A 13,053-nucleotide genomic window follows, 5' to 3' on the forward strand; every position below is an offset into this window, starting at 1 on the left:
TCGAAGAGGGCATGCTGTACATTTTGCAGATATGGAAATATTTATGCATAGGTATGGAGAATTCTTTGGCCGGTAGTACGTGTGGGCAGCCATTTGCGTAAACAGAAGGGAGATGGATGGGAAGCCCACGCGCTGGGGTTCAGTACAAATTGTCTGCCTTTTGTCTCTGTTCCTCTTTAATTACACAGCACTGGAACAGAAGGGCTACCTGCGAGCCTGATACTGCAGGAGGAGATATCAACAGAGCCATTTATCATGCAGAGTGCTGACAAAAATGGGACGGCTCAAATGTAGTCTATCTCACTCTCAGAATAGATACGCTGCCCACATCATCAAGAGCACTTCTGCTGGGATGTCAGCGGGGTTTCTTAGCATAGAAACAGATTAAGTTGTACAGAGGAGATACATGAATAGGCTGCAAAGAGGGGGGAAATTACAGCTAGTACAAAGCAGTCAAAAGATAATGATGTTGTTCATTGTGTGGATTTCCATACAGCGCTTTGTACTTGAAATTTGATTATCGGTTTTAAAGGTAGGGTAGGTAAGTTTGAGAAACCGGCTCGAGATACACTTTTTGTTATATTCCATGGAATGCTCTTAACATCCCGATAGCAATGAATATCTTAAGTGCTTTGACAAAAAATCCATAAAAAAAATGTAATCTGTGGAAGCCGTAGTACTGTAAAAAGCACGACCAATCATTTTAGCCGGCCCGGCTAAAATAACTGGATGGCCTACCTGCCTGTCAGCCTTCCATCTGTGCACAAACTTATCTCGTGCCCTCATTGGTCATGTGCGCGTTCGTGTGTGTTGGAGGAGGGGCTCTGTAAGGAAGTGGCAGATTTTCTCCGGTTGTGTATTTTCAAATTCTAGCGATCTCGAGCCGGTTTCTCAAACCTACCTACCCTACCTTTAAGGGCTAGCTTTAAGTTATAATACACTACTCCAACTACTATTTATGTTTTGAATCCAAGTATCAGGTAACTTTGTTGAGACTCATAGCCCAAAATGTTCCCTCATTGTAGGATGATTAAAAAAAGCATTGTTTTCAGATGTAGATACGGTAAAAGAAAACTGTTTTAAACAAGTGTCACTGATCTAATATGGCTGACTTTACACCAATTGGAGCATACATTTAAAAATCAACCATTAAAACAACAGTTTGACTCAAGGTCATACTGGATTGATAAAGGGGGAGAAAAATGACACTCAGTGATTAATAAATTGATTTGTGTTGAATGTTGTTTGTTTGAATCAATTAAATAAAACCTACAGAGGGATATACATTATTATGGCTTTAAGTATCAAAAAGAAACCACAACTATGTATATTATACATTTGGATAACTTGATTTATGTAACCAACAGTCAAAATACCAAAGATATTGAGTATATACATTCATATTTAATGAAAGAAAAGAATAACATCTTCTCATTTGAGAAGCTGAAACCAGTGAATGTTCTGTATTTTTGCAAAAATGACCAAAAACATTGTTTACATTATTCCCTGCCCTTCATTGTGTCGTGACGCACTTTGTAACCATGGGTCTATGAAAGAATGTACAACTTGAATTCAACATTCAAGGGTTTTATTATCATGTGCACAGTACTGTAGCTACATTTTAGTTATGGCAATGACAATCTTAAGTCCTGAGCTCCTCCAACAATGCAACATATTATATAGAGGACATAAGACAACAAATACAAATAAATGAAATAGTGCAAATGAAAGAGAGTACGATGATTTTGAATGCAGGATTTTATGTACATGAAAGTACAATAAAATATAAAACAGAATGTAAGGTTAAATATTGTACAGTGAAAGTTAAAGATTACTTATTGTGCGGTAAGTCTTGTTTAGATCAAAGTGATACTGAAGTTCATTCAAAGGATAATTCGAGGGTAAATAAGAGTATACTCGCAAAACAAAAGAGCCCAGAAAGAGAGGAAGCCATTTCAATTTCATCTGTTCTTTGATAAGTGGAGGGATAAGGGATGAGAATGTGAAAAGTGAAAGTGAAAATGACAAGAAGCAAGAAATGAATGCATTGCAAAATGAGAAAGAGAAACATCTTAAATATTCATTCAGTATAGACTGTGTGTCTGTTTCAAAAAGGACTGCACAATTAATCAAAATGTTTTTAAAAATTGGAATATGGATTTATGCAAATATCCAAATCGCAGTAAGTGTTTAAAGGCTTTAATATGTGTTCAAATTAAGTATTGTGGTGCTCTTGAGATTCCCCAGCCTACAAATAATATTCTACAGACTTAAGAAAACATGTTTGTTCGATACAGATCCTCAAAAAAAGTAATCCTACCATAATGGTTAAAAAAAGAAAATTCACTATGATTACAAAATGATCCATCCCTCCAATATGGTGTACACAATTGCAATATCGGTCAAAGTAATCGCTAATTATTAGTGATTTATTCCAACTGGTACAGCCCTAGTATGAACCAGAGTTGGAAGAAATACTGATTTTTTACTTAGCAGTAAACTAAAAGTCCGTAAAACAGTACTCAATTAAAAGTACAAAAGTATTAGAATCAAAATGTACTTAAAGTACGAAAAGTAAAAGTGCTCATTATGTAGAATGGCTCATTTCAGAATCATATAAATTAAAATGTATGTATGATCATTATTAAAGCATCATCACTTGAATGTTTCAGTTGGTAAAGGTGCGGTTTATTTGGATGACATTACATTACATGTTACTTGTTAGACGCTTTTATCCAAATACTGTGGACAATCCCCACAGGAGCAATTTGGGGTGAAGTGTCTTGCCCTGGGACACAACGACATGCAGTGGGGATTGAACCTGTGCCCGCCCGATCCGAACACCAACGCACTAGTCCACTGTCTGCCACACACCTTATATACTAATCTGAATAGTTTAACCTATAGTTAGAAGTTAAAAAAGTAAGTTAGCATAAAAAGAAAAGTATTCAGGTCTCTCAAGTAGTACAGTACTTGAGTAAATGTACTTGGTTACATTAAACTACTGGTATGAAACCCTACATTTTCTTAAAAAGCAATATTACTGATATAATATTGCAGCTTTAACTCATGCATTCATACCATTTTGCATCAGAAATGACTCATATAAAATAAAAACCATACATACATACAAGAGATATAAAGAGAGATCTAGAGGTCTCCTCTCTGCAGTGCCCCCTGGGGCAGCAATCAGAGAGCTTCATTGCCTAATAGATAGAGCGCTCACTGCAATCAGTAACCACTAACCCATATGCACAAGTTCCACCATGCGCATCAGGCGTGTGTGCATTCAGTGTGTGCATGTTTTTGTGCCGAGGCTGTTTTGGTCACAGACCTATTTCACACTTTTCACCCCGTGACATAAGCAGGATAACACTTTGAGATAAGCACTTTAAAATTCATTACGGGGCCTCGTGGGGAGAAAACATCCAGCTGAGGCTCAACAGTAATCTCTGCATCGGTGGCTCTTATTTTTCTTTTGTGAGGTGCCACTAAAAACCACCAGGCCACGGGAGTAAGGGAAGGTGTTATGCAAATATTTATACACATTCCTCGCTCTTACAGTATCAGCATTTGTTTTGACTTTCACAGAGTAATAAGGAGAAAGCAAAAGGGAGTAGGTGTAACGTAGAAGCACACAGATTAAGAGATGGAGGAGGTTTTAATGCAGATGGAAAGGGTTAGGAACTAGAAAACGGAAAATAATTGAGCACAGAAAAGAGTGAGAGGGCAGAAGGGCAAAAAGAAAATGGAGGACAGAGATTTGACTTTACCTTCAGTGGGGTTGATGGCTTCTGGTAAGCTGTCCCAAGGGAGGGTCCAGGCAGGGCAGGGATGAGGAGCGTAGATGGCCTCAATGCCATTTTCCTAGGGAAGGAACACACACACACACACACACGTTACCATGGAAACCCCTCTTCAGCCTTGGGGTTCTGCGGTCCAAATGGTTGCAATGAAGTGATTTAAAGAAATCGTTCTCGAACAATCCCTTCGTCACATGGTGATGGAAAGCTATAGCAGAGGAAATGCCACCGCAAGACAACACCACTTCAGTACAATAACTCCTGAACATCCAGTACACTTCAGAATCTTACTGGAGAAACACTGAAAACATTTTGGTGTCAAAGAGTTCACAAGAATAGCACTTTTTCATAACCATAGGAATAGGCAAGGTCTTTCATAGAAAGGAAACGGGTAGAGTCTTAATTGTTGCAAACAAATTAATAAAAAAACACATTTTGTAACATATTTGTTGGCCTTCAGTGGGTTTCATAATTAAATCTGATAATAAAGCCCCTAATTAAAATGAAAGCACTTTTTAGTTCAGGTCAGGCTGCTGTGTGTTAATTTAATTACATTTTTGCACAACAATATTATCTTTTATTATATTTAGTAGATAATGAATGTGTAATAATCTGTTTTTGTACACATTGTGGTGATTTGCTAAGGGGCGGGACATCTCTGTTGACCAATCACAACAGAGCAGACTCTGGTTTCAGACAGAGGGTGAAAAGAGGTGCTGCAGCACAGGCAGTATGAGAAAAATAAAGAGCCTTTTGAACATTAAAGCTTGGAGTCATGTCACAGTAGAGACACTACATACAAACATGAACCTAAAAATGAGCCGAATTTAAAGCTGGGAGAGCGATTATGAAATGGCGAACAATGGCCAAATGTATGCCCCACTGAGGACTAAAAGCAGTGAGTATTGTGCCACACAGCTGGTTAGTTTCAGCACAAGTTTCCAAGGGACAGACTTTCAGTAATCCCCCTTTCTGGGACACTGGCTTTCCTCTGAGCCCCTTTCTGCAAACACTCTGCCTCTTCGCTCCTCCCTGTGTTTGTTTCTCCGATCCGTGTGAATGGTGGGCTTCAGTGTAGCTTCTTGTGTGTTTGTGTAGTCTGCCCTCCTTCCATGTTGCATGACAGAGAGGGAGTTCTGTGGCTCATGCTTTACCTCCTCCTGGACACATGTTCATATACATATGTATCTTTTTGGCATTTGGATTGTCTATATACTGAATTATTTATGTTGGTTTATGCTGTACACTCCACATCTATTGCACGTATGTCTGTCCTTTGTACCAGTATCAGGGTTCATACACTTTTTCACCAATGATTTTCCATGACTTCTCCATGACCTTTACCTAATTTTCCATGACCAAAAAAATGACTCTTTCTCAGCGGTACCACTGAAAATGGTTTATTTTAACATGGAACAGGAAAATAAGGTCTGCATATGAAACATGTTGTGCCTATCTAAAACAAATCCAATAGTAGGCTTACTAGCTTCTACACGCTAAAGCAACTAAAATCTCTCACCAGCAAAATACCTCGTCAGTTAAATGCCATTTTACGTTTCATTACTATACGATACAGTATTTATTATCGTTATAGTATTACTATTTGGGCGATTAAATATAATATCAATTATATTTGACGCAACTTTAGTTACATTTCCATAACTTTTCCAGGGCCTGGAATTAGCATTTTGAATTTCCATGACTTTCCCAGGTTTTTAATGACCGTAAGAACCCTGCCGTATCCATCAGGCTCCACAATCAAGGCTTTACCCCCACAAAATACTTAAAAGCGTAACAACCTGTACCGTGTGTACCTACTTAAGAGTTGCACTAGCATACAGACATTTATATATATATATATTTCAATACTTATAGTTGTATAAATATAAACAGTTGATTGTTATTTTTTATTTGTCCTTGTATCTCTCTTCCCTGTCCTATCCTGTGTTTCAATCATTTTCCTGTCGCTGCTTCAACACCTGAATTTTACTACGGAGATCAATAAGGGTTCATTTTATCGAGAGGGATCCCTCCCCAGTTGCTCTTCCCCAAGTTCTCTTCCATTGTTTTTGCCCTATTCAAATGTTTTTGGGGGTTTATCCGAAAGTGAAATCGAAAAAGGCAGAGGGAATCGTAAACTGTACAGATTGTAAAGCCGCCTGGGGCACATTTGTGATAGTGGGCTATATAAATTGACTTGACTTGCCAACAGAAAACCCCAGATGTCCCTGAATTTGGACTCCTGTTAACTCACTATCCCTTTTCCTCTAGACCACCCTCGTATTTTACTGCTTTCACAGATTGAAAATGTGTCTAACGTTACGAACAGCATTTAAAGAACCATTAATCACTGTCAGTGACAGAAGCCTTCGGGTCTTGCATTTTGGTAGCAGGGTTACTCTTTTGTTTACATTCGGATCACAGGTTGTGTGTACACAGCTCATTGAGCAGGCCGTTTGACTGGCATGCATCAGCGTGTGTGAACTGAAGTGAGAAAAGAGGGAGAGTTTACGAGCCATTTATATTTCGGAGAGAGAGGCCGGATGAGCCTGGTGCCTCTGGTTAGCAGCAGTGAAGGATCGCGTGTCACGGTGTGAGACGGCAGAGCGCTCTGTCTCCATGTACTTGCCCCGGGACGCACACAGTCAAATATGACATATGCGAACACACACACACACACACACACACACACACACACCTTGGCCAAGACAACAGCTGCAGTGCAGACATGATGGTGGCGACACGCAGCCATCCTTGTAATCCCTCTAGGCTAAGAAAGAATGGTGGCCATTGTGTGTGTGTGTGTGTGTGTGTGTGTACATTCCTTCCCGTTTTAATGTCTGATTTCAACCTGCCATGCAAACTGTCATTTGTGCACATCTGTGCCTAGCTGAATTTAATCCGGTAGCATAGCACATCCCATCCTGACCACCCAGCTCCTCACTCAAACTCTCCAAAATACTGCTTTCTCTTCGTCATCTCTTCCCGCCACTTAAAAGTCATGTTGTTGTAGACACTTTGCCAGCAGGAAATCACAGACATATCTCTGCTGAGAGAGCATTGTGACAAAGCCAAGAGAACAGTTTGAAGGCTTAGCAGTGAGAGGTTAGTCAGGGCTGAGGAGACTTTCTCCTTTTAAAAACAGCTGGGCCCGCTTATCTCCTTCTGGAAAAGCTAGCAGAAAAAAAATGTTGCAGGCGCAGTGTTTGCTGTGGAGCTAAGAACGCTATAAATGTGTGGGACTGAGTGTGTATGTCTTACCAATGCTACCTGAGGGAACTGCATTTTAGTAGTTTGGACATTTTATGCTATTACTGTGTGCCATTGTGTCTCTTTACACTAAGAAGTTGGGCCATTACATAAACGACTGGGTCTGGCTATAAAACTTTGTTTAGTTTGAGACTGGATTCATTGGTTTTATTGCACCTGAAATGAGGATAGGCTGAAAGTGCTGATAATACTCAATGCTGCATTTTATAATGGCAGCACAATACTGTTGATGTAAACAGATTCTATTATTCTTTTAAGACGGGTTGATTTTGTTGTCTTTACTGATCAACACATTAAAAACAAGCCCTGTGAGAAGAAAACCAAGTTTACAGACAAGCAGTCAAACACTTAAAATGTTAATTTTGAGACTAGAAAGCACTTAAGCACTGACAGAAAGAGGAAGAAATGGACAATTGAGAAGGAATGCCAAAAGCAGAAACACTAACTAAGAGCTACTCTCTTGAAGGCACAATCAGCAGAACATGGGCACATGAAATGAAAGGGATAATAGTTAACAAGCAGGTGGTGAAGAGGAACACTGGGAGACATCTTGAAACTAACAGAAGTGTGTGAGTAAATGACCAGGCAGGTAAAACATGAGGAATAAGTAACAAATTGTAATTATTTACTTTGAGTTTAGTCATGGTGGGTCTGGGGCCACCGATGAAGGGAGGCTGCTTGGTCTTCTCCTGATCTTCTTCCTGGTCCAATAGGCTCGGAGGGTTGCTCTCTGCTGAAGGCCCTGGGGCGCTGGACGTGGGAACCTGGGGGGTGCAAAAAGCAATCCCACAGGCCTTTGCTGCGCGAAGGACCCCGGGTACCTCCTGAACACGGCTGTACCATCGCAGCAGGTGGGGGATCTGATGGAGGAGGCTCGCAGCATAGGCTTGGAGAGAACACTATCAGAGAAAGAAAACAAGGAGATATTGATTAAGTGACTCATCTGACATGTCATCTCCAGTGGAGCGTTATGTCAGGTTCCACCAGAATTCACTCTTCACAGATGGGGGACGGGAGGACACGAGGGGCCGGCAGTCAAAACACTTAAAGCAGCGTTGGCAGGTGGGGAGGGTAAAGACACAAACAGAGACCTGATCAGAGGCGCCTGTCACTGTGGGCAACTGTGTGTGGAAGACAGAAGAAAGAGAAAGAGGAACATAGAGGGAGAGAGTATGACAAGTGGCTGCAGTGGAAAGCGTCCGTCGTGTATCGTGGACAGTGATGGCCGCTGAGAGGAGACGCGCTAGGCTGAGTGTGAAACTGGAAACCAGTGGAGCACAGCTGACTACTAAAAGCCTCATTGTGAGAACTTCAGTTCATTCCCACAGTCGAGGAACAGTTTGAGGGCGGCTGAAGGGTGAAATGGAGGTTGAGACCCACTCAAGTGCCTGACAGTGCAGCACTCCTGATCAATAACGATATACGTTTAACTAAATAGCTGTGACACTCCATGGTCGCTGCTGCAGAGACTAATTACCACCATACCTACACTTTTTAAAACCTGTGCAGCTCCTCCACTTTGATTTAAAATGTTTATAGTGATTTGTCATATCCATTTTTATACATTTCGAGAAAAATGTTGGACTTTTAAAAACATTTTTATATTAGATATACTTTTTAAATCCTAAATCTGTATACTTTATCATTACAGCAGCATGTAAAAAGACATTACACATGAATACAAACTAAGAAACAAATTACTTACAGTATATATATATAAATATATGTATAAATAAGAGAAAGCATATATTTATAGAAAATATTTTTTTAAATCATAATATAGATATGCACAATAGTTTTGATAAAACTATAGTTTTTGTAATACTTCTATAGTTTGCCCCATAAAACATGTTATCTCACTATGTGTATTATGCATCCCTGTTCACGAAAGCAAATTCCTTGCATGTGAAATCTCCTTGGCAATAATCCCAATTCGGATTTTTATTAAATTAGTCCTGCCAACTTGTAAAATATGCCATTATGTTGTGTGATGAATAAACAGAAAATGATTTTTTGAAGCTTGCAGTATTTTTATTTAATTTATCACTCTAAGGTCACCTACCTCAAAAAAAAAAGGTACCCAAAGGAAAGTCATGGAAATGCATTATCAACCTGCTGCATATAAATAGAAAGCCTCCCTTCACTGTTATCACTGTGTGCCAGGTGTCTCTCTGGACCACCTTTGAGAGCTCAACCTGTGCCAAGTGCGAAGCAGCGAGTCTTCTTCACTCAAGTTTCTGCCTGGATGGATCTGAAAACATTTGGGTGCACTGCCTGCTCACCCTGACCCGAGTGTAAAGTCATGCATAATTCTGCCAATCATCATAATAAAGGCTTTAATAAGTCAGTAAACACACATAAGGGTAGCATGAATGTCACGATATATATATATATATATCGTGACATTCATGCTACCCTTATGTGTGTGTGTATATATATATATATATATATATATATCGTGACATTCATGCTACCCTTATGTGTGTATATATATATATATATATATATATATTTATGGGGTGAAATGAAATTTCAGTCATGTGTGCTACTGTGTTTGAAAGACAACTCCTTGCATGGCTACACTTGATTGCCCACGGCACAATAATTGTATTTTGCTTACAGTAAAAGTTATAAAGTTCACAGGGTGTCAGTGCATTGAAAGTGGAAGAATAATACAAAAGATATAGCTATTTTAACTAACATTAAAAGGGCATTTGACTTGTGGATTTAAGAATGTAAATATTGCGATACTCGAGGCAGAAAAAGGAGCACGGTTCTTAACCAAAAAGATTCAATACTGACAACACCATGAATCATAAACTCCAAGGCCCTTACCAGGTATTGATGGATGCATGGCAGCAGCACCACATCCGTCAGAGTGAAGTACAGTCCTTCAGCAAACACATGCTGCAGCAGAGGCAGGTGTGGGGTCTTCACTTTCCTGATCTCACAGCTCTCTCTGGTGGTCGCCGTGGGAACTGAATCCACTGACAGTTTGGCCAAAGCTGCTCTGAGCTCAAGTTCATCTCCGTCCTGAGGGGGTTGGACCGGCTCAGACTCAGAGTTTGAGTTCCCTGCAGGGGACTCATTTTTCTCATTCCTTCTCTGCTCTTGGAGCTTCTGCCTCCGTATCTTGTCATCATTGTGGACTTTGACAGGCGCTGGCAGCCTTCGCTCCAGGGTGAGGATGGAGAGAGGCAGCTGCTCCGATTGATTTGTGGGGTCTTTGAGGTGTTCTTCAACAGCAGAGGGGATGCCAATTTCACACAGTCTGGTCCACTTGCTCACCTTTAAGGCAGGAAAGAAAATATGTTTTACGGTCAAATACAGTAGTGTCTTTAAAAGAGCACAAAAAAAAACAGTTTGTTATTGTGACATGTTATAATGCTGTCCATCAAAAGTAGAAAGCTGCTGACACTAACCCAGACCCTAATTGACATGCTGAAAGTGAAATAAATCAAATAGACCCAAATCATGTTCTGTGTGGTCTACTACAGAAAAATAAAAGTTAATTTAGACTCCAAACTGCTAATATAATACATTTAACAGTCACTGAACAACAAGCAGTGGTAATACATCTCCTCTGAATTATCTGTTGAATAACTTTTATAATTTGTTACCCGATACCAGTAAATGCTGGGAAAAGTAATGAGACAATTATTAATTGATATATGTTTCACATGTGAGTTAATAAGCAGTTGAAGGCACTCTTAATAGGGTCTTCCCCAATGAAACCCAACTAATTATTCATAGATTTTTCATTTACATCCTAAAGTATTCTCCATGTTGCGATGTATTTTTGCCTGTGGACACATTTTTCCATTTTGCATGTTCAAATGAACTACTGTGCACTGACTAGAAAACTAGAATAAACTAGTAATACATGAGAAATAATAAGATGCTGCTATTCTTGGCAAGATCTCCCTTCTAAAAAAGACTTAAATACAAATCTAATTTAAAGAAATGAAGGCAGTCTTAGTCTCATGATGAGAACCAAGTTCCGATGAATTGCAAGATACTTTGTAGGGATTTTTGTAACATATAGAATTAGGTTAGTGGTAATTAGACTATCCTGTCAAAAACCTTAGACCCTTTGTTCAATTTTAATCGATCAATGTGTGACCAATTCTGGACATAAATAATCTCTTCTCTTTTCTGAGATTAATGTATTTGCATGCATGGTCCTTGTTTAAATAAATACATAAATTAAATCTGGAGTCAGCAGTAGTGTTATCATGATGTTGCTGTACCCCTGCAGACATTGAGTGAGTGTTGTTCAGTTTAAAAGGGTAATGTAATGCATAGGTCAGTCTCACAATAAACTGACCTGTAGCTTTAGTTACAAAGCTACCTTCTCTATAAAGTAGGTCAGGTTTTGCTGGAATCCCCACTATGACCCATGCTAAGTGTAAACCGATGTTATGGACTTGTGTTTAGGTCATGCGTGTCCCTGCTCGCCTCTCACCTCAGCACAGGCCTTCAGACAGGTCTTCTTGAATCCCAGCAGAGCCAACACATCCTTTCTGGAAGGGTCCGCCTCCAGTGTGTTGTTGATGATGTGCCTCAGAACCACCGCCAGCCCGGCCTTGCAGAGCATCCCGGATTCATCCAGAGCAGCAGGCAGGCGGCAGCCCCTCACCAACAGGGGCAAGTCCTCTCTTTGAATGTGAGACACGTCCAAACCCTCTGGCAGCCGACTCTTCAGGGACTGGGAGCTTTCAGGTTTAGTGAAGACCAGGTAGACTTTGAAAGACTTGCACTCGCAGTAGGACAGGAGAAACAGGGTGATGGAGGTGTGCAAAGGAAGACATGGCTCTTCATTTTGGCTGGAAACTTCGAGATAAAGGGCCTCTGTCTGCTTCATGGTAAATAGTACTGTGGAGTCAAAAAGAGGGAACAGTATGGGTTAGTGGCTTTGTATAGATGCCAGTCGATACAACAGGAATGGTTCATTAAGTGGTTCAGAAAGGTTAGTACATCTCATTTCATTTAGCTGACACTTTAATCCAAAGCAACATACATAAATTAAATGAACCATGAAGATATGAACTTAAAAGAGCAAACGTTCTGCAAGATCATCAGTTCTCACTAAGCCAAACATTTATAAGTGCTGCTGCTTGGCATAAAAAAAAGCCAAACTTTTCTGAATGCTGCATAGAGAAATTAGACGTTTTTTTATATTGGCCAATTTGCAGTAGAAAGGGGTGTTTTTTTTTTTTTTAAATCTGTGACAGAAGATTAGTAAACTTTCTGCTGTCCTGATATCTTATACATTTATGATATCAATGGTACAACCATTTCTGAGCCAGGACAGAAAACACTTTTCAGTTTTACAACACTAATAGTGACCCTCCTTAGTTATAATTGTTATGCTCTGTTAAAGATGTCTGTATCTTTATCTCTTGCTGATTTTGTCCTGTGTCTTGTGTTAGACCTTTGGTTAGTGTGTAGTTGCTGGAATGAGTGGAGAGGAGGAGATGGGGGTGCACAGTTTTTACAAGCTATCTTTAGTCACGTCCCTCCGGGGCATGGACTGCCTGCTACTATATACAATGATTGGATGTTAATACTTGTATTGTATGCATTACCCACAAGACAATTGATGTTTGTAATACAGCAAAAATATAATATAATATTAGAGGTCTGCATTTGTTACATTTTGACCAAATGAGTGCACATGCAGCCTGGAGGAGTTAATTATTCTTCAAAGTTAATGAAACCTCCTCTGACAATCAGTAACAATGGCAGCAAGAACATGTTAGCGGAAATACCATTTATCATACGGCATCACAAATGTCATTAAGAGATACTTACAACAGCTTCAGCAAGATGAACTAATGTCGGATATCAAAATAAAGGCACGTTGATATTTTTACTTCCTGTGGTGTGCTTCTTCTTTCCTTCAACTAAAGCTAGGATAGCACCACAGCGCCATCACCTGTCTGCTGTCGGAACTTACGAATTAATACTAATTAACGTA

General features: G+C 39.8%; 1 protein-coding gene across 1 annotated transcript in view; it reads right to left on the minus strand.

Moving 5' to 3' along the window:
• gstcd (glutathione S-transferase, C-terminal domain containing) overlaps positions 1 to 12,985 on the minus strand; it is a 56,346-nt gene extending 43,361 nt beyond the window's left edge. The window contains exons 1-5 of the mRNA XM_034130469.1: positions 12,888 to 12,985; positions 11,539 to 11,948; positions 9,909 to 10,361; positions 7,703 to 7,972; positions 3,774 to 3,867 (exon numbers count right to left, since the gene is read on the minus strand). Of these exons, the coding sequence (XP_033986360.1) occupies positions 3,774 to 3,867; positions 7,703 to 7,972; positions 9,909 to 10,361; positions 11,539 to 11,937 (1,216 nt within the window). The 5' untranslated portion in view covers positions 11,938 to 11,948; positions 12,888 to 12,985. The remainder of the gene's footprint in view (positions 1 to 3,773; positions 3,868 to 7,702; positions 7,973 to 9,908; positions 10,362 to 11,538; positions 11,949 to 12,887) is intronic.
• Positions 12,986 to 13,053: the final 68 nt, after the last annotated feature.

The sequence above is a fragment of the Trematomus bernacchii genome, unplaced genomic scaffold (genome assembly GCF_902827165.1).
Source record: "Trematomus bernacchii unplaced genomic scaffold, fTreBer1.1, whole genome shotgun sequence".
NCBI lineage: Eukaryota > Metazoa > Chordata > Actinopteri > Perciformes > Nototheniidae > Trematomus > Trematomus bernacchii.